Source organism: Saimiri boliviensis, chromosome 17 (genome assembly GCF_048565385.1).
Source record: "Saimiri boliviensis isolate mSaiBol1 chromosome 17, mSaiBol1.pri, whole genome shotgun sequence".
Lineage (NCBI taxonomy): Eukaryota > Metazoa > Chordata > Mammalia > Primates > Cebidae > Saimiri > Saimiri boliviensis.
The window spans coordinates 6,560,232-6,586,875 of NC_133465.1; the positions used below are offsets into that span (position 1 = coordinate 6,560,232).

General features: G+C 48.1%; 1 protein-coding gene across 4 annotated transcripts; it reads left to right on the top strand.

Annotated features, from left to right (window-relative positions):
- Positions 1–747: 747 nt before the first annotated feature.
- On the top strand, positions 748–26,424 carry MTMR4 (myotubularin related protein 4). Of its 4 annotated transcripts, none has more exons than XM_010339728.3 (19): positions 748–888; positions 2,101–2,139; positions 5,825–5,914; positions 6,272–6,388; positions 7,273–7,355; positions 9,786–9,946; positions 10,063–10,159; positions 10,358–10,471; positions 11,307–11,503; positions 11,758–11,886; positions 12,719–12,830; positions 13,329–13,524; positions 13,814–13,999; positions 14,081–14,251; positions 14,401–14,555; positions 21,577–22,972; positions 24,618–24,728; positions 24,974–25,062; positions 25,721–26,424. In XM_010339728.3, exons 2-19 carry the CDS (start codon positions 2,137–2,139, stop codon positions 25,896–25,898), a joined length of 3,585 nt encoding a protein of 1,194 aa, XP_010338030.1. In that variant the 5' UTR covers positions 748–888; positions 2,101–2,136; the 3' UTR covers positions 25,899–26,424. The 4 variants fall into 4 exon arrangements, with proteins under 4 accessions (XP_010338030.1, XP_010338031.1, XP_010338032.1 ...); XM_010339729.3 differs by lacking the exon at positions 748–888 and adding an exon at positions 928–1,642; XM_010339730.3 differs by lacking the exon at positions 748–888 and adding an exon at positions 1,672–2,015.
- Positions 26,425–26,644: the final 220 nt, after the last annotated feature.

Sequence of the window (26,644 nt, forward strand, 5' to 3'; positions counted from 1 at the left end):
GGGCGATAAGTCGGGTCCTTGGGAGCGTCCTGGTCTCCCTTCCCTTTACGGACTAGGAGGCCGCAGCTAGTTACTGGCAGTCTCAGATCCAGATTTTCCAACTCTCGGATGAGAGTTCTTCACTCAGGACTATTAGCACAATGCAGGTCGTGAAGAACGGCAGGGTCGTTTATCGATACAAAAGGAGTGTTGGAGGAACCCAACCCGATACAGGAAGGGGGAAATCCCAGCCAGTCGGAGATGACCACGACGGAACCTCAGGCCTAGCCCTCCCTTCTCTCCTAGCCTGCAGGTTTTTCTCCTATTCTGGCGTTGGGACCGGATGACAGCGGCGAAAACCAAAACAGGAATGGATAAACTGAGGTGCCACTGGGGATCTGTTTCAGAAGGACCTCCAGGGCGGGGCCATCACCGGAAGTGCCTTAAGGCTTGTACCCTACAACGCCCGCCTCTAATTGCGCTACCAGTAGGCGACTAGCCGCCCCCACTTCCGGTCCCCAGGGCTGTAGCCGGCAGCCCCCTCTTTACTGCTCTCCAATTGGCTACCGCAAGGACGCGCTGTGATTTCCCATTGGTCGCGTCTCATCTCCGGCGCCGCGCCTCCTCCCTCCAGGTATAGGCTTGTCTTCAGGCATTCGATTGGCTAAAGGCTGGGAGGGCGTCTGCCCGTCTCGACCAATGAGTGGCGTCGAGAGTGAGGGCGGCGGCTGCGTGATGGGGGCAGGGCGGGACTTGGCGTGGCTATTGGCCAGGGCGGGCACAGGCAGGAGATATAATTGGTTGTGGAGCAGAGCACCGTGGTGGGGTCGGGACGGCGCGGTCTCGGCAGCTGCGGGAGACGGAAGTGGCTGGAGCTCGGACTCGGAGGGTCGGGCGGACGCCGCCTGGGTGAGTCACCGTGCCCCTTGCACTGCGAGCCTGGGAACCGCAGCGACCAGGTCTTGCCCGGCTCCGCCCTGACCCCACCGGCTTTCCTGAGTCCCGCCTTCTGTCATTTGGGGCTCCGCCTCCGAGTATTTAGGCTCCGCCCCTAGAACCTGGGCACCTGGGCTCCCTTGCCAACCTGGCCCGCCCCCCGGGACCAGATCTCCTAGGCCTGAAAACCCTGGGCCTCCCAGGCCTGATCCTTGTCCTTCCTGCCCTCCCTTCGTTCCCTGGGGCTGCGTGCCAGTGGGCGGTGAGGCAGCACCTCTGGCTTGCCTCTTGCGGGTTCCCCCATGAGGGAGAGTGGTCTAGGGAAGAGGGTACTGTCAACAGGGAGGTGGGCAGGACCACAGATGGAGGCTTTTATGCCCGCAGTCTCCCATAGGGCTCTGCTGTACTGCCCCTGAGGATAGCAGGCATGAAGGAAAGTGTCAGTGAAACCTGGGCCTGGCTTCCTAAGTAAGCCTAGGAGGCCCCATCCTGAAATCCCTGTTCCTTGGGCTCATTGGACAGATGCTGACTCCAAGGCCTGAATTGGCCTGATTCTATTCCTGTTGTATGGGCTCCTCTCCGTAACCTCCACCCAACTTGGTGTCAAGTACACTCAGCAGGACCTGTGCCTGTGCAGCCCTGCTGCCCTCTGATCACAGGTTGTGGTCCCTCCCCACCACCATCACGCTTGTCCCACTTCGGACTCTGCCCCCAGTAAACAGGTCAGGTAGGTACTACTAAGAGACTCAGAGACTGGCAAAACATTCCTGTGGATTCATGCCCCTTCAGCCACTGCCACTTTGCCCAAAGATTCAGGGCCCAAAATGTACCCCAGTTGGGCAGGCTTTGTCTCTTCAGAGTTGGCAGTTCTGCTGCCCCACAAAGAAGTGTTCTCCCTCTGCATCTGGGAATCAGGACTCCTGAGTTCTGGTGAATAATCTTGGATGACACTCATTCCTGCTCCAGAACCTCGTGGCTGACTTTATGCCCTGCAGGATCACTTGTTGCTTTCTCCCTATGTAGCTCCCATTGCCTCTCTCTGGTACGGTGACTTGTGGAGAGACCAGGGTCTCTGCGAGGGAGAATATGTTGTAGAGAAGGTCAGAGGCAGATGGGTAACATTTGTTGATTCTATGGTAATGTTGATGGGGCTCTTCACTTTTATGTTCCTCTGTCTTCTTACAGTGAGAAGCAGGCAGCCAGGACCCTTGCCACGGTAGAATGGTGAGTACTCTTTCTTTCCTCAGGCCATCGTGTTTTCTGTAATCCCTGTGTCTTTCTCTGTGAAGCTGCCCCACCTCTCCTAGACCTTGAGCTCCAGGCTACCCTGTTCAGCTCCTAAACAGGTTAATCTGCCCTGGAGATAAATTGGGGTTTCTTCAGATTGCAAAACATTAGTCACTATTCAGCACTGGGACTGGAAGCTTCTATAAATCTTTTTCTGCATGTGCTGTGCCTCACACTTTCCTCAAACTACCTGCCCACTCTGGCTCTATTAACCCTTCATAACAGCCCTCCTCTTTTTTTTCTTGCATCCCCGGTAGGATCTCTGTGTTCTGGTCTGAAAAGCCAGGCCTTCTTTATCTCAGGATCCTTGGACTTCTGGTGGGTCCCTTGAATATTGTGGATGCTATATCAGGAGTGACTCCACCAAAACTGTGGGGCTTCTCCAGCTCCAGGGTGCTGCTGTTAAGCCACTACAGGTGACAGCTGACTGAATATCTCTCAGGATAGCATCTTCAGGGTGTCCAGAATAAGACTAGAGGTGGTTTACAATGATCCTGTGAATTTTCCATTAATTGTAACTGCCCTTCTCTCACCCCAAGTCCAGGGAACGCCGTAATTCCTGAGAGCTAGGAGGAGGCAGTGAGATGGGAAAGGCCTAGAGAGCTATAGGCCCTGGCTCAGACCAGGCCCTTAACCTGATGGTATCTCTTCCGTTTCTTTTAGGTGTCCCTTGTGCTTAGCGGCAGGTTAAAGAATTCAGTAGATGAGAGGATTTCCTTCTTCCCTCCCTTCCTTCCATAGACATGTGGATTTGGTGTGTGCATTACTGGTTCGGTCTCTTCTCAGAAAGCCTGCTGGTTTGGGCCCCCACCAAGAGATTGCTCCTCTTTTCTCTTCTGGGATACCGTGAAAAGAGCATAGGCTTCAGAGTCAGCTTCATCTAATTTCAAATCCTAGCACACCACTTAGGTAAATTGCATACTTTCTCTCTAAGCTTAAGTCTCACCAGTAAGACAGGATAAGGTTTACTTCTTGAGGGCTTGAAAAGTTTTAGTGAGATAATGTTAGAAACTGCCTGGCTCATTGTAGATGCTTAATAAAATGTCAGGTTTTCTTTTATTCCTCCCTTCTCCCCCAGACAAGACAAAAGCCCTGGTGTCTGATAGTTACCAGGTGCAGGAAGTTTGGGGTTCCAGCGAGCTCCCTCTGTGACTCTTGGTGATATTTTGAGCCCCTTCTTCCTGCTCCTTATTCCTTGGCCCTCTACCCAACTCTCTCTACTCTCCTGCTCCTGAGTTTCAAGTTTCGTTTTTGTATAACTTCTGTGGTCCATACTTCCAGCTCTTCTCTTTCCCAGACTAAGAAATCCTTTCTCCTTGAAGAAGGACTTTCTTACCTAGAGATCAGAATGTGAAACAAGGGAGAGATGGAGCTGAAGGAGCTGGGTTTGGTAGGGGTATTGGAATAAAAAGCTCATTTCCCTTTCCAGGAGCGTGGAATAACTAAGGCACCATTCTAAGGGGAAAGAAGGGTTTAGCCAAGTCACAGGATTAAAGGACCCTGATGGGCAGGGGCATGGTGGGTAGTGGTTTTGGAGTGAAAGGAGGAAGCAAACGGGTTGTAGGTAGGTGGGCTCCACCTTGGGATCCAGAGCAGGTGTCGGGTGAACTTAGAGACGAGGGGAGGGCATGGGGATGGGTTTGTAAGAGGGCATGGGGTGGCCCACCTGGGAAAAAGGTAAATGAGAAAATGTAGGCGGTCTTGTTTTCTGCTTCAGGCCGTCTGTCTGGGCGGTCCCATAGCCCAGATCCTGAAAGCCCCTAAAGGTCCCTGGAGTGGGGTACGCCCTCGGACAAGGCCCGGGGTCCGCGGGGAGGGAGGAGCCTGGGGCTGTGGGTGGGTCTCGCGGAGCCGCCCCGCCCCTGCCTCCGCCTTCCCGCCGCGTCCCGGGCTCTCCCCTCGCCCAGCTTCCCCTCCCTTCCGCGCTCGTGCTGGAGGGCGGAGCTGGGCCCGCTCCATTGTGAAAAGGAGGGGAGAGGCGTGAGGGAGCCGTGCTGAGGGCCCGCCACCAGCGCCCTCACCTCCTGGCCACCGCGGCTGCACCTGGCGGTCCCCGCAGCCGGGATGCGGCGGGCGCCCGGGGCTGGCGGGCAGCGCAGCGGCTCCGGGGACATGTGCGCTGGCCCAGACCGCCCGTGACCATGAGCCTGACCGCCCGCGTCTCCTGCTCCATGCTTAGCTGCTTCGTAAGTGCTCACCCTGCCTTTGGGTGCCTAGGAGACCAACGCTTGCTTGCGCCCACAGCCTCGCCCAGGGTCAGCCCTCGATTTCAGCCCATCCCCCTTCCCAAGGCCCCTGGCTCGACCCCGAACGTTTAGGGGCAGGAATGGTGGGTTTAACTCTTTTATTTCTTGGGCTTGCTTCAATCTTTGGGTGCCGGGGATGGCCGAAGGCCCGGAATGGAAATTCTGTGGTCCATCCCGGCCCCGCAGCCACTGCCCTTGACTGCAGATCTCCAGGCCCCGCCCTGCGGGGGTACATCCCTTTACCTCCGCCTCTCCATCTTGGTCCCACCCGCTGTATCCTTGCTTGGGGATGTGGGATGTGGCCAGTAGGCTGCATGGGATGTTGGGGGGGGCTGGTCAGGGAGCGCGAGATGTTCTGTGAGCTGGCTCGGGGCTCCAGTCCCTTCTCTCTTCCACCACTCCATCCCTCACCTGACATGCCAGGCTTTTCTCCTTGACTGTCCCCAGACAGCCTCTCTTCTCCATCTTCCCTGCCTCTGCAGGGTTCCTTACCTCTGCATCATTCCCAGCCCTCCCCTCCTCCCGCGCTGGCTGATGCTCCTTCCCAGCTTCCCCCATCTGTCCTCTCATCTGTCCCCGCCTTCCCCGTGGGTGTCTGCCAGGCCTCCTCTCTCTCTCTCCCCTGGCTGTCCTTGGGTCTCCTGGCTCCTCCCAGGCCCGTGGATCCCCTCGGGTCCCCTCCCTGGTGGTTGGGTGGGGAGTTCCTTCCTCTTGCCATGGGTATTCCTCAGGAATTCCCCTCTGATGAGCAGGGAGAGCAGGTTACTTGGCAGGTAATGGGGGCTTGTCAGCAGTGTGGGCCTAACAAGAAGACAAGCCCAGCTCCCAAACACATCTTCCTTTTGAAAGCATCAGTGAAGGCCCTCTAGAGGCGTGGGACTGAATCCCCCCACCCACTCCTCTTTGTCTTCCTCACCCACCAGATTGAAGCTTCAGTGGCTACAGGGGCCTGATTTCCCTCCTTTCTATAACCAGCTGTCACACCTGGCTCCTTTTCCTCAGGACAGCACTTTCCCATCCCCATTCCTGCCTTACCCTTACATGGGTCTAAGGAAAAGAGTCTTTCTTTTTCTTAGTTTTCTCTCCTCCATTTTTGAAATGTTGGTTGATAGGAGAGTCCCTCTTTGAAGAGTGCAGGTTCCCAATTCCTCCTGGGGCCTCATTCTTTCCTTAGGCTTAGTAGGCTTGAGTGCTCTCTCCATTTCACCCTTAGCTGTCTCCAACCAAGGCAGATCTCTTTTCCCTCCTCTGGTGACCAGAACCTTTAGAGGTGTGTGTGTGTGGTTGTCTGTGGATTCCTTGGTGCGGGAGGGGAGCAGAATGAACCTCATGGGCTAAGCAGAGCTTGGTGACTTAGAACTGTGGCCTTCTTACAGGGTGAGGAGGGGCCCCCCAGCCTGGAGTACATCCAAGCCAAGGATCTGTTCCCCCCCAAGGAACTAGTGAAGGAGGAGGAGAACCTTCAGGTAAGGAGGAGTTGGGGGCCAGGATAGATGGGGCTTCCTGCCCAGTTAAAAAAACGTTCTCCCTTCCCCGAAATATCTTCAAGGGGATCTGGTACCGGAGCTCTGGCTTCCTGCTCTGTGGTCTCCGGAGGAGGAGAGTTTGTCTGTGTATCCTGGAGCTGTTGGCCCCAGGGAAGGAAAGGCAGCTTTCCTCTACAGCTGTGGCCTGGTGCCCTCACTGTGGAGAGTGCTCTTCTCTCCTGCCTTGGTCCATCATTTCCAGAGCTTTTCCAGAGGGGATTCCACAGAGCAGGGGCTGTAGAGGAAGATGAGGCGGTCACTCACTTCTGGACTGAGGGTTTCTCTGCCCTTTGACAGGTCCCCTTCACAGTGCTGCAGGGTGAGGGAGTAGAGTTCCTGGGCCGGGCAGCCGATGCCCTCATTGCCATCTCGAACTACCGGCTGCATATCAAATTCAAGGACTCTGTCATCAACGTGAGTTTCTGTATTGTTCTCCTACCCCTAAGCTAAAATCCCTGTGAAGTTCAAGGTGGGATTATTCCAAAGATCTCCTTGATCATGTCTTTTAAAAAGTTGGAGGCTGGGCATGGTGGCTTATGCCTGTAATCCCAGCACTTTGGGAGGCCAAGGCAGGCGGATCACTTGAGGTCAGGAGTTCAAGACCAGCCTGGCCAACATAGTAAAACTCTGTTTCTACTAAAAACACAAAAATTAGCCGTGATTGGTGATGCTCACCTGTAGTTCCAACTACTAGGGAGACTGAGGTACAGGAATTGCTTGAACCCAGGAGTCAGAAGTTGCAGTGAGCCCAGATTGTGCCACTGCACTCCAGCCTGGGCGACAGAGTGAGACGACGCCTCAAAAAATAAAAAATATATAACAAGTTGGGGTTCCCTTCTCTTTCTCTCTGACCTCATGTTTTTCAGCCTTATTTTCCTAGCTGTAGCTCTGTTTCTGGCTCATTCTCTTTTCTCCTGTCTTTCCATTATTCTCTCACTGGCCCTTCTAAGGAGCATGGTGGCGTTGTTGGAAGAGCACAGGCTTTGGAGTCAGACAAACCTGGGCTCTTTTCTTGCATTGCCACTCACCAGCTGGGTGACCGTGGTCAAGTCACCTAACTGAGGCTTGATTTTTCTCTTCAATAATATGGGCTGGAAACACCTGCCATGCAGGGTTATTGGGATCATTAATTGGGATCACATATGCAGAGGACTTTGTCCAGTTACCAGATGCTTAACAGGCCCTCAGTAAATGTCAGTTTCCTTCCTGCTATTGATACATCAGTGCCTAGGCTGGGGTGAGGGTAAGGAGTGGTGCCCAGTGAAGGGTCTGAGCTTTAGTTTGCCCTTCCTCTAAAGGTCCCCCTCCGGATGATTGACAGTGTGGAGAGCCGTGATATGTTCCAGTTGCACATTTCCTGCAAGGACTCCAAAGTGGTCAGGTGAGAACCACGGGGCCTCACTCAGGTCCTCTGACCCTAGTCTCATCCAGATCTTTGTGCTGCAGGGTTTCTCTGGTGCAAGAGAGGAAAGATCTGCCTCACTTTCCCCAGTCAGAGGAAAAGGTGAAGACCATGTTCTGGGTTGGGATCTTGACCTGAAAAAATGGGAGTAAAGCTTAGTTCATGGAGTCATTGGAAGGATTATGTGAGATAATGTGTGTGAAAGCACTGAGGACAATATCTGGCACAGAACACTCACATTATTGTTGGTTTATTTATTTATTCATTTGATATACATGTATTGAATACCCTACTCAATGCTAGACTGTTTTAAGTCCTGGGAATACAGCAAGAAACAAATAGACAAAATTTTCTCAGAGAGCTTACATCCCAATGAGGAGATACCATCAGTAAGTAACGAGTAAAATTTGTGAAATGATAATAAGTATAAAGGAAAAAAATAAAGCAGGGAAAGGGAATATGGAGTGCTATGAGGATGAAGATTGTAAAATAAAGTAATCAGGGCAGTATAGACCTGTAATCCCAGCACTTCGGGAGCCTAAGGTGGGAGGGTCGCTTCAGCTTAGGAGTTCAAGATCAGCATGGGCAACGTGGCAAGACCTTGTCTCTACTAAAAGCAGAAAAAATTAGCCAGGTGTGGTGATATATGCCTGTAGTCCCAGCTACTACTCAAAAGGCTGAGATGGGAGGATCTCTTGAGCCTGAGAAGTCGAGGCTCCAGTGACCTGTGATTACATCACTGTACTCCAGCCTGGGTGACAAGAGTGAGACCCTGTCTCAAAACAAAAGTAATCAGAGAAGCTGCACCAGAAAGGTGGCATTTGAGTCAAGACCTGAAGAAAGTGACCTTGTGGGTATTTTGGGGAAAAGTGTGCCAGAGAGAGAATGGCAAGTGGAAAGGCCCTGAGGTGGGTGTGTACCTGCACATTGGAGGACTGGCAGGGAGGCTGGTGTGGCTGGAGTAGAGTGCATGTGGGTGAGGGTGGTGGGGTTATAAGATCTGAGAGCAAAGTGGGGTGTCAGACAGTTTGGGTGTCATGATGACTGGCTTTTACTTTGACAGAACGGAGAAACCACTGGAGGATTTTGAGCAAAGGAGTGATGTGATCTGATGAATGTTTCATAGGGTCATGCTGGCTGCTATATTGAGACTAGATGAAAGAGAATGGGGGCAAGAGCAAAAGCAGAAACTGGGAGGCTAGTTAGGAACTATTGAGGTTACCCTGGTGAGAGATCACGGCAGCCTGTCTGAGGCGGTGGCAGCCGAAGTGGTGAGAAGCAGTCAGATTCTGGGTGTAGTTTGAAGGTGGAGATGGGAAGATTTGCTGACAGATTGGAAATGAAAGAAAGGAATCTGGGATGAGTCTGAGATTCATTAAAAGGATAACCAGTTTAGAGCCTACCATGTGCTCAGGTCTATGGGGGATTTAGAAGGAGCATTCACATTGCCCTTCCCTTCAAGGAAGCTAAAGTCTAGCTGCTGGAAGAAGACTTAACCTGTGGCAATATGCTATGGAAAGATATGTTGCTTAGTACTCCAAGCAGGCCAGGCATGGTGGCACATGTCTGTAATCCCAGTACTTTGGGAGGCCGAGGTGGGAGGATTGCCTGAGCCCAGAAGTTCAAGATTAGCCTGGGCAACGTAGAGAGACCCCATCTCTACAAAAAATTTAAAAAGTTAGCCAGATGTGGTGGTGCACAATTATGCTGCACCTCGGCCCAGGAGGTCAAGGCTGTAGGGAGCTGTGATCATACTACCATATTCCAGCCTGGATGACAGAATGACAGGGCAAGAACAAGACCCTGTCTCCAAAAAAAAAAAAAAAAAAAAAAAAAAAGTATATATATTTATTTATTCCAAGCACATTAAGAATCAAGAGAGGAAGGAGTTTCTGGAATAGAGTTGGTTAGGAAGGTTTAAGGAAGAAGTGAGATTAAAACTATCTTCAAAGCATCAGTAGGATGTGGCTAGGCAGAGAGGAGATATTATCAAGCAGAAGATAAAAACCAAGGAGATGGGAAGGATGTGAGCAGGACTTCCCACCTGAAGCAGAAGGTTTGAGTTAGGACTCGTGGGAGATAACACTGGTCCGTTAGGGTAGGGACAAGGAGTGCAGATGTTCAGGGCCATGTGGTAGCATTTAGATTTCATATGAGAGATGGTAGGGCCCCAGTTGAGAGAATAAATATGCCTCAAATACAGGAGTTCTTGGGAAGAGAATGATCACAAGAGACAACTTCTGCTGGGTCTTGGCCAGTGTCCCTGGTCCCCCACCCTGGGTCCCCACTGCTTTACCTGCTGCTTTGCAGCCCCCTCTCCTCATAGCCGTCCTGCGGCTTTCGACCCTGATAGCCCCGTGGCACAACTGCACTTTGCCTCATCCAGGCCTGTGGCTTCTTGCCTGGCAGGTGCCACTTCTCAACTTTCAAGCAGTGCCAAGAGTGGCTCTCACGGCTGAGCCGAGCCACAGCAAGACCTGCCAAGCCTGAGGACCTCTTTGCCTTTGCCTACCATGCCTGGTGCCTGGGGCTGACCGAGGAGGACCAGCACACTCACCTGTGTCAGCCAGGTGAGGCCGGTCTGTCTGCTTTGGGAGGCTGCTGCCTACCCCTCGGTTCTCATCCCTCCTCTGCCCCTGCACACTGGTGCTCTGGGAAGCTAACCGCCGTGGGGGCTCTGTTGCAGGTGAACACATACGATGTCGGCAGGAGGCGGAGCTCGTGAGGATGGGCTTTGACCTGCAGAATGTCTGGAGAGTCTCACACATCAACAGCAACTACAAGTGAGAGCAACGGTTGGGGGACCAAAACACCTTCCACACCATACCACTTCCATGTTTGGATAAAGCATGGTGGGCACAGCTACTGAGTCTGTGAGGGAGGAAGGCTGCCGGTTTTTCTTCCCACAAAGCCATCCCCAGGAATCTTGTCATCACATGTCTTAGACCCAGTTTGGTGACTCCCATCTGGTCTGTTCTCAGATTGTGCCCCAGTTACCCCCAGAAGCTGCTGGTTCCTGTGTGGATCACTGACAAAGAGCTGGAGAACGTGGCTTCCTTCCGCTCCTGGAAGCGGATCCCCGTGGTTGTGTATAGGTGAGGCAATGGGGCTAGGAAGTAGGGAGGCCGTTTCTTATGCAACAAGGAAAGAGTCAAAATTGGAGGTTCTGGGTAACCTGGCTGACTGGGAATTGACACTCTATGGGGAAGTATGAAATAATTTTAAAACAAAAACTATCTTAATTTTTTCTCCTAAGAATAAGGCTATTAGGAAGTTTATTCATCCCCCGCCTTTTTTTAGAGTGGGTGTGTGTGTGTGTGTGTGTGTGTGTGTGTGTGTGTGTGTGTGTGTAAAACACTGCATTAGTACGGGGGTTGGCAAACTGGCCTGTAGACCAAATCTGGATTATAAACTATTATATAAAATGGTTTGTAAGCTGTGAGTGGTTTTTACATTTTTAAAGAGCTATTTAAAAAAAAAGCAAACATAAGAATATATGACAAACTGGTTGTGACCCACAAAGCCAAAAATTTGTTGTCTGGTTTTTTACTGAAAGTGTTTGCTGATGCCTGCACTAGAATATTGTAGCTAAAATAGAGTGAGACAGGGAGTAACCATGAAGTTTGGAATTGTTCCTGTTCTTGGCTCAGCCAGGCCTTGTTCTCCTGCTGGGTGTCTACCTGGAGCAGCTGCTGTGCGATTTGATGAGTCAAGGTCACCTTGAGCATACAGAGCCCATTTGAGGAAATATGTGTGATGGTGCTTTGTAAACTGTGAAGCCCACTAGTGATGTTGGGGCTTTTGGTTGCTCTTATGACCTGGATGAGTTGGTAGCCCCTGCTGACTCTAGAGACTTTGGTCTAACCCCCTGAGGTAGGCTGCTGGAGGCTTTGAATGACAAGGGCATTACGGTTTCTTCTGTTTTGTCAGACACTTGCGCAATGGGGCTGCTATTGCCCGCTGCAGCCAGCCGGAGATCAGCTGGTGGGGCTGGCGCAATGCTGATGATGAGTACCTGGTCACGTCCATTGCTAAAGCCTGTGCCCTGGACCCAGGGACAAGGGCCAATGGGGGCTCCCTCAGCATCGGGAATAATGATACCAGCGAGGCGTGTGATGCTGACTTTGGTAAGGTGTGGTTGATGCTGACCTCCCAGGGAGCAGGCCCCCTCCTGCTTCACTGGCTCCCAGGGAGTTCCCCGTGAGAGTCTGGGACGATGACAGCACACAGGGTGCTGGGGTCCCGCCTTGTCAGAAGCTGTGGGGTGTGAGGGGTCTCACAAGTTAGTTTCATGTTCTGCCTTCTGAGAGGGAGTACCAGAGGGCCAGTGGGAGGATGGGTGGCTGGCTGACTCAGGGGCTCCTCCCTGCTGTGTGTTTAGATTCCTCTCTGACCGCATGCTCTGGAGTGGAGAGCACAGCAGCCCCCCAGAAGCTGCTGATCCTGGATGCACGATCCTACACGGCAGCAGTGGCTAACCGGGCCAAGGGTGGAGGCTGTGAATGTGAAGGTATTGCTGTTATCCCAGTGTTGGCAGACAGCCTGTGCTCTGGATGGCTTTGGCGAGGAGGGGGTTGTGGGCCCATTGTATAGTGGAAAGAGCCCAAATAAACTGGCTTGGAATCACCACTTTGCTACCTACTAGCTATGGCGATGACTATGCTGAAGTTGCTTAATCTGTCCAAACTTTATTTTCTCTTCTATAAGAAGGGGATGTTACAAACCTTGCAAAATTGTTGGGATGATTAGAAGTTGCATATGTAGGCCAGGCACGGTGGCTCATGCCTGTAATCCCAACACTTTGGGAGGCGGAGGCAGGTGGATCGCTTGAGCTTAGGAGTTCGAGACCAGCCTGGGCAATATGACGAAACCCTGTCTCTATCAAAAACACAAAAAATTAGCTGGGCGTGGTGGTGCACGCCTGTGGTCCCATCCCAGGCACTCAGGAGACTGAGGCATGAGAATCGCTTGGGAGGCAGAGGTTGCACTTAGCTGATATTGTACCACTGCACTCCAGCCTGGGTGACCATGAGACCCTGTCTCAAAAAAGAAAAAGAAGTTGTATTATATGAAATTATTGGCACAGAGCTGCTACTGTTTATTGAGAATTTATTATATATTGTCTAAGTACTACTATCATCGGTCATTACTGTTACTATTACTAGTATATGGCACCTGAGTCTCCAGAAATATAAGTGTGATTCCGATTTCAAGATTGTATTTAGTTCCCATCCTGGAGTTCTCTGTCCTCCAGGGACGCTTTGTCCATCAGGACCACTCTTGTCCTGGATGCCCGATCCCAGGACTTGCTTTTGTGTCTCACTCTCCTGTCATGTCTACAGAGTACTATCCCAACTGTGAGGTCGTATTCATGGGAATGGCCAACATCCACGCCATCCGGAACAGCTTTCAGTATCTCCGGGCTGTGTGTAGCCAGATGCCAGATCCTAGCAAGTAGGTGTTCCCTGCTCGCATTCCCTCCAGTCTCATTCCTTACCCAGTACCTCTGCTTCTTGGGAAATTAGATGGGGAGATGAGATGTTTGGAGAGCAGAAGATCTGAGGGCCTGGGTGGAGCTGGGTGCCATGGGCTAGTTCCAAGAACCCTTCCACTTCTCAGCCAACACTTTGGCATGGTCACAGGACATTGGATTCCTTTTGTTTGGATCAGTTGTTCTACTCAAAGAACACAGAGAACTGGGGAGAGAAAATGGCTGAGTGTGCATGTGATGCTTCCCAGTTCCTCTTCTGATCCTCAGAAGCTCTTATCTGCTGCAGGTCCTGCCTTCCCTACCTTCCTGCTAGATACCTCTTAGCCAAAAGGCCATGGGACGGACCTCTTGGTTTCAGTTCTCACTGGGGACTTCGTTGGGTGCGGCTGGCTGTGGGTGGTGGAGAGACTGTTGTGGCCTCAGCACCCTTGGTGACCGACTTCATTTCTGCTCTTGTGTAGCTGGTTGTCAGCACTAGAGAGTACCAAATGGCTGCAGCACTTGTCGGTGATGCTAAAAGCAGCTGTGCTGGTGGCTAATACAGTAGACCGGGAAGGCCGGCCTGTGCTGGTACACTGCTCAGATGGCTGGGACCGCACACCGCAGATCGTAGCCCTGGCCAAAATATTACTGGACCCGTATTACAGGACGTTGGAGGTATTGAGACGAATTGGGTGGGAAGATCAGAGGGACTGTGGGAGGAGGAAAGGTGTTGAGCCCTTTGGATCTGTCCTGGGGATCTTTCAGTAGAGGACACGAGTGGCTCTTTTTTTCTTTTTTTTTCAATTCCCAAATGCTTGGAAAATTGGTGGCTTTGAGTCCTCTTCTAGATCCAGTCCTATTTTTCTTTGAAGCTGCCAGCTCCCTGTTTTGAGCAGTTCCCAGGAGGGTAGCACATCAGCATTTCCCGAGAAGCCCTATGTTTGAACAGTTTCTTTTTCTGCAGGGCTTCCAAGTGTTAGTGGAATCGGACTGGCTGGATTTTGGGCACAAGTTTGGAGATCGCTGTGGCCACCAAGAGAATGTGGAGGACCAAAACGAACAATGCCCTGTGTTCCTCCAGTGGCTTGATTCTGTCCATCAGTTACTTAAGCAGTTCCCCTGCCTGTTTGAATTTAATGAAGCATTCCTAGTAAGTCCTAAACTCTGTGACAGGAGGATGTGGGGAATGTCAGCCTGAGGACTCCAGGTGCAAGCTCTCTCTGCCTTCCAGGTAAAGCTGGTACAACACACATACTCCTGCCTCTACGGCACATTCCTGGCCAACAACCCCTGTGAGCGAGAGAAGCGCAACATCTACAAGCGGACCTGCTCTGTGTGGGCACTCCTTCGAGCTGGCAATAAAAACTTTCACAACTTCCTCTACACGCCCAGCTCAGACATGGTGAGTCTGAGCCCTTTTCTTATAGGTGCTATTTAGAAACCTATAGGGAGAAGGGGCTGAATCAGTAGGGGAAATACAGAGTCAAAGGTTTAGAGAAAAAAGGGATCAGGAACTCTTCACAAAGCACTAGTATTGAGCTCCTTCCCTAGGTCCTGCATCCTGTTTGTCATGTCCGGGCCCTGCACCTCTGGACAGCTGTTTATCTGCCAGCATCATCTCCATGCACACCTGGGGAGGAAAGCATGGATCTTTACCTTTCCCCAGTGGCCCAGAGCCAGGAGTTCTCTGGCCGCTCTCTGGACAGGTAAGAAAAGCCCTTCTTCCCTTCTCTCTCCACTAGGAAGGCAGTAACCGATTCCCATCTCATCTAAATGTTGTTCTCTTTCTTTTCTGTTTTTCTTTTTTGAGATGGAATCTTGCTCTGTCGCCCAGGCAGGAGTGCAGTGGCTCACTGCAACCTCCACTTCCTGGGTTCAAGCTATTCTCCTGCCTCCGCCTTCTGAGTAGCTGGGATTACAGCAGTCCAGCACCATGCCCAGCCAATTTTTTGTATTTTTAGTGGAGATGGGGTTTCACCATGTCGGCCAGGCTGATCTCGAACTCCTGACCTCCGATGATCCACCCACCTCGGCCTCCCAAAGTGCTGGGATTACAGACGTGAGCCACTGTGCCTGGCTTCTTTCTGAGATACTTAAAAGCAACTTCTTGAGTAATTTGCAGGAAAAACTTGGCCCAGCACTGGTAGCTAGCCTGGAGTGTACTGTTTCCAAGGTCCTCTGGAGATAAGGTTGGATACTTTCTTTCCTGGAGGAGCGGCTATCATCCTGTGTGATAAACCCAAGCATGGGAGAGAACAAAACAGAAAGTACTATTTTAGGAAGGTTTGTGAGAATGCTCTTGATTTTTGTTCACTGGTACAGGGAATGGGGAGCTTGCTATATTAGTAGCAGCCTTTGTTGTGTCCAGCATTAGCTTCCAGAAACATCGGACTCTCAGTGAAATGGGTTCCCAGCAGGGGGATGGCCTTTATGTTCCTCCCTCAGAAAAAGGCCAGAATTTAAAGGGGAGACATGAAATTAGTTATTTTCTGGCTGAATGTTCAGAGGGAAGTGAAATGAGGGTCGGTTTAAATTATGAGAGTAGTACATGTTTCTGGTTTTAAAAAAATAGTCAAAACGATATAAAAGTAGAAAGTGAAAATCTCTCCTTAAGATCCTTGTCCCGACAGGTGTCCACTGTTAACACTTGGCACATGTCTTTCCAGATGTTTACCTCTATATAGACAAATCCACACTCTCACGTGCTGATATGGAAACATTTTTTATAAACAAAATCAGAATTGTTTTACATACCCTTTTTACTTTTTTGCATATTTTGCAAATTGTTTTTCCCACTTTATATTAGATTGTCTTCTCATAACAGCACATATAAAGCTCCTTTCTTGTTTTTATAGGGTTCAGAGTAGTCAAAAATTTATATGACCAGATTACTATTCATCATTTAAGTAATTTCCATTTTATTTTTTATCATACAGGGAATGCTTTAGTGACATCCTTATTTATATAACTTTTTTTAGAAATGTAAAATACAGGTCAGGCACGGTGGCTCACGCCTGTAATCCCAGCACTTTGGGAGGCTGAGGCAGGTGGATCACCTGAGGTCAGGAGTTTGAGACCAGCCTGGCCAACATGGTAAAACCCCATCTCTAAAAAATACAAAAATTAGCTGGGCGTGGTGGCACATGCCTGTAATCCCAGCTACTCTGGAGGCTGAGGCATGAAAAACTCTTGAACCTGGTGGGTGGAGATTGTAGTGAGCTGAGATGGCGCCACTGCACTCCAGCCTGGGCAATAAAGTGAGGCTCAGTCTCAAAAAGGAAAATTATAAAATACACATGCTATTTACCATCTATACCATTTATAAGTATATAGTTTAGTAGGGTTACTTTGTTTTTGTTTTTGTTTTTTTCTAAGATAGAGTTTTGCTCTGTTGCCCAGGCTGGAGTGCAATGGCATAATCTCAGCTCACTGCAACTTCTGTCTCCTGTGTTCAAGTGATTCTTCTGCCCCAGCCTCCAGAGTAGCTGGGATTACAGGCATGCGTCACCAACCCTGGCTGATTTTTGAATTTTAGTAGAAATGGGAGTTTACCATGTTGGTCATGCTGGTCTCGAACTCCTGACCCCAAGTGATTCACTCACCTCAACCTCCCGAAATGTTGGGATTATAGGTGTAAGCCCCTGTGCCTGGCCAGTAGGGTTACTTTGTATGCATACTTCTGCAGTTGTGCTAGTGTTTTTGCCAGATAAATGAAAATACTGTGCCCAAGGATATATATTTTTTAAATTTTGATATTTGTTTATTGGCTGAGAGCTTTTTTTTTTTTAAAGAGACAGGGTATTGCTCTGTCACTTAGGCTGGAGTGCAGTGGCACAATTATAACTTACTGTAACCTCAAACTCCTGAGCTCAAGTAATCCTTGTGTTTCAGCCTCCAAGGTAGCTAATTAGCTCATTAGGCATGTGCCAATTTTTATTTTTTGTAGAGATAGACTCTGTTGCCCAGGTTAGTCTTAAACTCCTAGCCTCGAGTGATCTTCCTGCCTTGGTCTCCCAAAGCACTGGAATTACAGGTGTGAGCCATCATGCCCAGCCTGGCTGAAAGTTTTTAAAGTTAAAATATAACTTACATTTTTGGTTGAATATTAAAAAGGAAAACAAAAAAAACTCGAGCATCCCAAATTACTGGTTTTAGGGTCCTTTGAAGTAAGTCAATTGTGAGAGAACCATGGTAAGTTTTAGGAATTCAGTGATTTTTTTTTTCTCCTTCCCCAAACTATGCGGAATTTGGCTATAGACTCATAGGTTTCCTTTTCCTGGGAGAGGGGCAATAACTTTTAATCAAATTTTTAATAAGCTCTGTGACCCATTTAATAATCATTGTTAACTTAGTATCTGATTTATCAATTCAGCAAATGTTTCTTTAATACTTACAAGTTGCCTATTACTGTACTAGAGTAATAGGCAAATTACTCTAGTAATTTGTGGGCTACACCAAAGAAATAGAAGATATTGGTTCTACTTTCAAGATAATTTTAAGCTGTAAGATAAGACACAGAACAACTAGAGAACAATTCTAAGTCAACATCTAAGCAAATAAGAATGTGTGTAGTTCAGGCTAGGCACCGTGGCTCACGCCTGTAATCCCAGCACTTTGAGAGGCCAAGGTGCACAGATTGCTTGAGCCCGGGAGTTTGAGACCAGCCTGGGCAACATGGTGAAACGCCACCTCTACAAAAAGTACAAAAATTAGCCAGGCATGGTGGCGTGCACCCATGTTCCCAGCTACTTGGTGGGCTGAGGCAGGAGGATTGTTTTGAGCACAGGAGGTCAAGACTGCAGTGAGCTGTGACCTTGCCACGGCACTCCACCCTGGGTGACAGAGCGAGACCTTGTCTCAAAAAAAAAGTAATGTGTGTAGTTCAAAGCTTTAGAGAAATGAGATTTTTTTTTTAAAAGGGTCATTTGGTGTTTTTTTTACTCAGGAAATTTTCATGAAGGACCAGAAAAGAATTGAAGGTATTTTTGTGCTCCATGTATCTGGCTTAGAACCTGGCATATAATAAGTAAATTTAAATAAATTTACTAAAGTAAAAATTAAAACTGGACAAACAAATGAATGAAATAAAGGGAGTTGTGAGCTTAGTAACAAGGTTAGTGGAGAGGGTTCAAGTGATTTTCCCGCCACAGCCTCTCGAGTAGCTGAAATTATAGGCATGTGCCACCATGCCCGGCTAATTTTTGTATTTTTAGTAGAGACAGGGTTTCACCATATTGGCCAGGCTGGTCTCAAACTCCTGACCTCAAGTGACTTGCTCGCCGTGGCCTCCCAAAGTGCTAGGATTGTAGGTGTGAGCCACTGCGCCTGTTCGAGACGTAGTTTTTTTTGTTTTTTTTTTTTTTTTTTTAAAAAGATCCTCTACAGCTGACAGGGATTGAAAGGAGGCTATTTTAAGGAGTAGAGAGAAATATAGGACAGGTCATTGAGGGCATTGAAGGCTTTAAACATTACGGCGAAGAGTTTATTTTGATTCAGTTGTCAATAGGAAGTCATTGTAGGAAGTCATTGTGATTTGCTGACAGTGGGATCCTTGGAGAATTAATCAGTGAGTACAGGGTAGCTGGAGGCACAGAGACCAGCCAGCACCGCTGTAGTAGTTCAGATATGAGGGGAAGAGTCCCTGCTAAAGAGAAAGGATTAAATTCAGAAGCACTGTGGAGAAACCATTAGCAGGCTACAGAATTGATTGAAAGTTGGAGAATAGAAGTAAAAAGTACTTTGAGTCCCAAGTAACTGAGCTTAGAAAGTAGGAGAATAGTAGTAACACTATAATAGACATTGAAAAGTAGAGAAGACAAGCCAGTTTTGGGAGAAAGTGGAGGTATAGGGAAATTGGGATTGAAATATTAGTTGACAGCAAAGAAGGAGGTGTGTTGTAGGCAGCTCAAGACGGAGAGTGGATTTTGAGACATAACTGATAAAAAGATTTTAAAGGAAATGGTCTCTGTAACAACTGACCTGACTTAACTTTGATTCTACCTTTCCCTAGATCAGCAATGTCCTACTGTCTTTCTTCTTCCATTAAAAAAGTCAAATACATTCTTCTATTCCCATCTCAAATTCTACCTTCTCTGTAGAGCCTTCCCTGACCACCTAGCTGGATGAGCTCTCTCTTCTTGTTCTAAACTCAGGTATTATTATCTCTGTCAACATTGCTGATTAACCTTTGGTACACATAGGAATGAGTTGTGGAGGATAGCAGAATGTTGTCATTTGGATTTGGATGAAGAGCACATGAGAGTTACTTATATTCTTTTTGTTGTTGTTTGAGACAGAATCTCGCTCTGTCGCCCAGGCTGGAATGCAGTGGTGTGATCTTGGCTCACTGCAACCTATACCTTTTGCCTCCCGGACTCAAGTGATTCTCATGCCTCAGCTTCCCAAAAAGGATCTGGGTTTATAGGTGTACACCACCACACCCAGCTACTTTTTGTATTTTTAGAAGAGATGGGATTTCACCATGTTGGCCACGCTGGCCTCAAACTACTGGCCTCAAGACATCTGCCTGCCTCGACCTTCCAAAGTGTTTAGATCACAGACGTGGGCCACTGTGTCCAGCCGTATTCTTTACTTCTTTTGTATGCTTGAAATTTTCCATAATAAAAAGTAAAATGAAAACAAAGAAGTCAGCTGTGGTACTTAAAAGAATACAGATGCCTAGGCCTCACTCTTGGCCATTCTTATTCAGTAAGGTCTTAGGTGGGCCCTGGTTGTCTAGATGTCTAAGAAGATCCACCAAGATGCCTGATATATATCATGTATTGAATTTTGCTCATCTATTTCATTCAATTGGCATCTAACAGTGGAAACTTGATGTTAGATTTTAAGCTCACTCATTCATTTCTCAAGTCATTTGCCCCTGGTACTGTGCTAGGTGCTGGGGATTCAAATAAGACAGAGTCCTGCCATCAAGACACTTCAGTAGAAGGAATTAAGTCAACAGTAAAGTGCAATAATGTGTTACAGGAAGTACTGAGCAATGCACTTGATGTGGATTCTTTTTTTTATTATTATTTTTTATTTTTTTATATTTTTTATTGCATTTTAGGTTTGGGGGTACATGTGAAGAACATGCAAGATTGTTGCATAGGTACACACATGGCAGTGTGGTTTGCTGCCTTCCTTCCCCTCACCTGTACCTGTCATTTCTCCCCATGCTATTTCTTCCCACCTCCCCACCTCCCCGTCCCTCCCCCATTTCCCCCCAACGGACCCCAGCCTGTAGTGCTCCCCTCCCTGTGTCCATGTGTTCTCATTGTTCAACACCCGCCTATGAGTGAGAACATGTGGTGTTTGATTTTCTGCTCTTGTGTCAGTTTGCTGAGAATGATGGTTTCCAGGTTCATCCATGTCCCTACAAAGCACGCAAACTCATTGTTTTTGATGGCTGCGTAATATTCCATGGTGTATATGTGCCACATTTTCCCTATCCAGTCTATCGTCGATGGGCATTTGGGTTGGTTCCAGGTCTTTGCTATTGTAAACAGTGCTGCAATGAACATTCGTGTGCATGTGTCCTTATGATCACTCGATGTGGATTCTTTTGTTTAATCTTCATAATAGCTTTAAGAGGTAGATACTTTAACCTTGATTCCATAGATGATGGATCTGAGGCTTAGAGAAGTTAAAGTAACACAACAAAGAAGCTGTTAATTTGGGATTTGAGCCCTGCCTATGGGACTCCAGGGACTATAATTATAACCACTGCTTTTGCCTTCCTGGAATTTCAGACCATTAAAAAAAATCAAAATTGGTCACAAAAGTTAGATGAAATATGTATAAAACATTTATTTTACATTTCAAAAACCAATTACTTAAAATAAGCTGCATTATAACTCTGCCTTTGGGGGATTTTTCTGCATGGGCTAAACTGACTCAGCCATCTAAAAACAGGCCGCCAGTGAAGCCTCTACTGTTTCCCTTGTGAATTTCCCTCAAGTTTTCATTGCTCTAAGGACTTTGAACTGCATTAATAATCAGGATGGTCATTCCTGAAAATGTCCCTTACCCATCTGGTATATACAAATGCTTCTAGAATTCTGAGTACTATATACCAGGGGAACTTTCCATGGGGCCTTGGGAACCAGGAGCACACCGCCGCTAAGTGGTTATCAAGAGCAGTGTCGTGGGAATTGTGTTGTCTAAAAGTTTGTGGTTATTATGTTTGTGGTTGGTTGCCTATATTTTGAATTTTCATCGCATCTCTACAAGGTATGATTTATTATCATCATTGTATAAAGGGAGAGACCAAGTATCTGAGAGGTTAATTTGCTTATTTGTAGTCCTGTAACTAATCAGTGTCAGAGCCAATATTGTGTAGCTCCAAAACCCATCTTCTTTCTGTTTTACTGTGATGGAGGCCGTGGGTTATGGGGTCTGAGTCTTAGGTACAGTCTTGGCTGGAATAGTAGATTCAGAAGGCAGCAGCACAGAAGGCAGCTGGAACCACTGTAGTGGTTAAGATTGCCTAGAGACTGGTAGGTTGAGTGCTGACAAAAGCTGAGAATAGATTTTTTTGGGTTCCAGACGACAGGGTCTGTGTCTTATGCTTTTTTTGTAGAGTAAACGTTCAGGGAACATTGGTTATTTGTAATCTTAAATGTCACTATTTCTAAACTCCGGCTTTGATATTGCTCCATTGACTCAATTCCATATATTGTTAAGTGTCCATCTCCTGACCTGGAGATGTTGTGTTTGTCATTCCAGATTACCTAAAACCAGATCCATGGATGATCTTCTTTCTGCCTGTGACACAAGCAGCCCCCTGACTCGTACATCCAGTGACCCTAACCTGAATAACCACTGTCAGGAGGTCAGGGTAGGCCTGGAGCCCTGGCACAGCAATCCTGAGGGATCAGAGACAGCCTTTGTGGACTCTGGGGTAGCAGGTCCTCAGCAGACTGTAGAAGTGGGTCTTTCTACTCCTCTGTCCAGCAGCCAGAAAGACTACTTGAGCAATAAATCTTTCAAGAGTCACAAAAGCTGTTCTCTAAGTTACAAACTGCTTAATACCACAGTGCCTCGGGAAATGAAGAGCAACACCTCTGATCCTGAGATCAAAGTCCTAAAAGAGACTAAGGGACCAGCTTCAGACCCTCCTGCCCAGGATGAGCTGGGTAGGACTTTAGAGGGCACAGGGGAGCCACCTGAACATTGTCCTGAAACAGAAGCTGTCAGTGTACTCTCCAAGGTCATTTCTAACAAGTGTGATGGAGTTTGTAATTTTCCTGAGTCTTCCCAGGACTCTCCTACAGGTGCGCCCCAACAGGCCCAGCCTGACTCCAAGCTAGGTGTGCCCTCCAGATGTGGTCTCGACCACAGCCTCAGCACCCTTTGCAACCCACTGAGTGCTGCCTGCCAAATTCCTCTAGACCCAAGCGCTGACTTCCTCAGCCAAGACCCCTCAGGGTCTGTGGCAAGTATCTCCCACCAGGAACAACTGAATTCTGTGCCGGATCTGATTCATGGGGAGGAAGACACTGGTAAAAGAGGAAATAATAGGAATGGGCAGTTATTGGAAAATCCTCGCTTTGGGAAAATGCCATTGGAATTGGTCCGGAAGCCAATTTCTCAGAGCCAGATCAGTGAGTTCTCTTTTCTAGGGTCCAACTGGGACAGCTTCCAAGGGATGGTGACTTCATTCCCAAGTGGGGAGGCCACCCCTCGGCGGCTGCTTTCCTATGGCTGTTGTAGCAAGAGGCCAAACAGTAAGCAGATGTGGGCCACAGGGCCCTGCTTTGGGGGCCAGTGGGCTCAGAGAGAAGGTGTGAAGTCACCTGTCTGTTCTAGTCATTCCAATGGACATTGTACTGGCCCAGGAGGAAAGAACCGGATGTGGTTGTCCAGTCACCCAAAGCAAGTCTCTAGCACAAAGCCCGTTCCACTGAGCTGCCCTTCTCCAGTGCCTCCTCTCTATTTGGATGATGATGGACTCCCCTTTCCCACGGATGTGATCCAGCATAGGTTACGGCAAATTGAAGCAGGGTACAAGCAAGAGGTGGAGCAGCTACGTCGACAGGTGCGTGAGCTTCAGATGAGGCTGGATATCCGTCACTGCTGTGCCCCTCCAGCAGAGCCCCCCATGGACTATGAGGATGATTTTGTAAGTAGTCACCAACTGCCATACACTCATTGTTTAGTCTGTTCATCCAGCCTTCCCTCCCATTCAGCATTTATTTGTTGGGTACTTGCTGTGTGCCACTGACTTAGGTACCTGGTCTATAGGATGAAAAACAAGTAAGCAAATAGGATGATGTTTTAAGTGCTATGACTGAGGAGGCATCAGGTGTTATAGGGCTGGAGTGCAGTGAAACATCAAGGCAGGCTTTCTTGAGAAGGTAATGCTTGAGCTGAGTGCTGAAGAATGTGTGATATTTAGCTAGGCAGACAGTGAAAAGGAAACACCATTTGCAGAAGCTTGGTGGCAATAAGTACTCCAATGATATGGCTTAAAAGGATGATCACAAGGACATGCGAGTGTATGTGTGTGTACATGCATGCATACACACACTGGGGCTATTAGAGACAGTCAGATAGAGTGGTGGGAGGTGACGTTGGGGAAGTAGATGGAGATTAGAAGGGTCAGCTCATTGAGTGCCCTTCTTATTTGGAATTTACCCTTAAGGGAATAAAATTTTAGGCCAGTGCATAATACGATCAGAGCTGTACTTAAAATGACTCTTGTGGCAGTGTACAATTTTAATGAGGCAGTTGAGACCCAGATTAGGAGGCTGGTAAGGTCATTTTGGAATAATCCAGGTGAGAGATGAGGACCATCTAGGCTGTGCAGTGTTGGGCAGCCTCAGGTTCTGGCACTGTGGTTCTCGGTGAGCTTCCAGGAGCCAGCTTCCTCCTTGTGCTACCTTGCCATCTACACAGACACTTTCCTTCCTTCTGTTAAGGTGCTCCTCACTTGCCTGCTTCTCGCTTCTCTGTTGCTTCAAACAGTAGTCAGCAAACTTTTTTGTAAAGAGCCAAATAATAATTACTTTAGGTTTTGTGGGCCATACCATCTATGTTGCAACTACTCACCTCTGCTATTGTGCAAAAGGAGCCACAGCCCTGGCACAGTGGCCCACACTTGTAGTGTTAGGACTTTGTGAGGCCGAGGTGGGTGGACCGCTTGAGCCAAGGAGTTTGAGACCAGCCTAGGCAATGTGGCGAAACCCCATCTCTAAAAAAATTACAAAAAATTAGCTGGATGTCATGGTGGATGCCTGGTGGTCCCAACTACTCGGGAGGCTGAAGTGGGAGGATTGCTTGAGTCTAGGATGTCAAGGCTACGGTGAGCTGTGATCATGCCACTGCATTCCAGCCTGGGCAAAAGAGTGAGACCTTGTCTCAAAAACCAAACAAAAAGCAGCCATAGATAGTATGTAAATGAATGAATGCAGCTGTGTTCCAACCTTGATTTACAGAAACAGGCCATGGGCTAGATTTGGCTTGTGGGCCATCGTTTGCCAACTCTTGGTTTAGAATGTAACAAAAGAGAGAGTCTTATATTGGTAAGGGTATAGGTCTGAAGCCACAATACTAGGCTCAAATCCCAGCTTACTACATATGAGCTCTTAACTTTCTCTGTGGCTTTATTTTCTTATTTTTAAAATGGGAATATTAGTAGTATATGTTGTAAGACTGTCATGAGAGATTAAGTTCATGTATGTAATGCACTTAGCACAGTACCTGACACAGGGTAAACAGTGTTAGCGATGATGAAGATAATGTTGATGTCTTTGCCTTTTCATCAGACATGTTTGAAGGAGTCAGATGGCAGTGATACTGAGGATTTTGGCTCTGATCACAGTGAAGACTGTCTTTCAGAAGCAAGCTGGGAACCTGTTGATAAGAAAGAGACTGAGGTATGTTTGGGTAAATATGTGGTGGGTACTTACGTGAGCCATTGAGTCATCATGATATTTCCCAGAGACGAGCGGCATGCTGTGGACTGAGCCCTTCCCATAGAGGAATGTCAGCCTGGTAGGCAAGCGGTAGCCAGTTAGGAAGATAAGCCTGTCACTTTCTCCTGGGGTGCTTTCCTTGCTGCAGTGTTGCTCTTCCATCCTGTCACCAAGGACGTAGAATGTTTCTTTGTGCCTTCTCTTAGGTGACTCGCTGGGTTCCAGACCATATGGCATCACACTGCTATAACTGTGATTGTGAATTCTGGTTGGCCAAACGAAGACACCATTGCAGGTAAGTTGTTTTATGTGATTTAGTCTGACTCAAAAACCAGTGCAATGCATATGTATAGAACTAAGTGGAATTAGTCTGGAAGTGGATACCTCTTTATAGAAACTATGTTTGTGGCCAGGCATGGTGGCTCACGCCTTTAATCCCAGCACTTTGGGAGGCCGAGACGGGTTGATCACAAGGTCAAGAGATTGAGACCATCCTGGCCAACATGGTGAAACCCCGTCTCTCATAAAATAAAAAAATTAGCTGGGCATGGTGGTGCGTGCCTGTAGTCCCAGCTACTTAGGAGGCTGAGGCAGGAGAATTGCTTGGACCTGGGAGGTGGAGGTTGCAGTGAGCCGAGATCACACCACTGCACTCTAGCCTGGCGCTTAGCGACAGAGCGAGACACTGTCTTTTAAAAAAAAAGAAACTATGTTTGTCCCCAACTTTTCACTTACTATCATTCTCAGTATATCGGCATTTCTTAATATTAATTAATTAATTTTTTATTAGAGATGAGGTTTCGCTATGTTGCTCAGCCTCGTCTCAAACTCCTGGCCTCAAGCAATTCTACCGCCTCAGCCTAACAAAGTACTGGAATTACCGGTGTGAGTCACCGTGCCTGGCCAGTATATAGGCATTTCTGATGAACTCTTCCCTCTTTGTGCTTTGGCAGAAATTGTGGGAATGTATTTTGTGCCGCATGCTGCCACCAGAAGCTGCCCATTCCTGATCAGCAACTCTATGACCCAGTTCTCGTCTGTAACTCATGTTTCGAACACATTCAAGTCTCTCGTGCTAGGGAACTCATGAGCCAGCATCTGAAGAAACCCATCGCGACAGCTTCCAGCTGAATGCCGGGGAGACAACCTGTCCAATTTTAGCAGGTTGAAGGGAGGACCTGCTTCAGTTGTAGTTTGGAAGGTTCCTTGGTGTGGCTCATGAAAACACAGAGCTCAAAGATACCATCTTGAGAAATCCTCCTTGGTATCATGAAACTGGAGCAGAGGAATTCCAGTTTGGCAGGAGGTCCTCTACTGGTGAGACCCCCCTTACCTTGGGGTAATGGTCCTAATCCAGACCCAGGGTCTGGAAGCTTCACGTTGAGTTGGTGACTCCAGCTTCTTTCTCCTGGAGGTCACAAGATAATGAGTGCATAGATGTTGCCTGGTGCAAAGTGCCCCAAACAGCAATAGAAAGGCATATGTATAACCAAACTCCAAGTGATAACCAGACCCATCTCTCCTCTACCTTGAGAAAAGCAGATTATAGTATAGAAGATTGGAATTCCTGTCCTATTTGAGATGAACTATATCCTGTACCTCTGTGCTCTGTGTCTGTGCATGAAGGCTCAGTCTTTAGAGGCTCTCCCTCTAGTTGCATTAGTACTGTCTTTCCGTGGAGTTTGAAGACTGGTTCAGCAAGTGGAGGTTTCAATGTATTTTTCAGTTGGCTCATCAGCCAGTATTGGTAAATATTCAGTTTAGGGGGACAGTTCTAGGGAGCGAGACATTTTTGGGAGCAGAGGAAAACTGCTGATGTTCAGTCCTGGCAAACATTGAGTTATTCTGAGCTACAGTGGCAGCTCTTGCGTTATGCA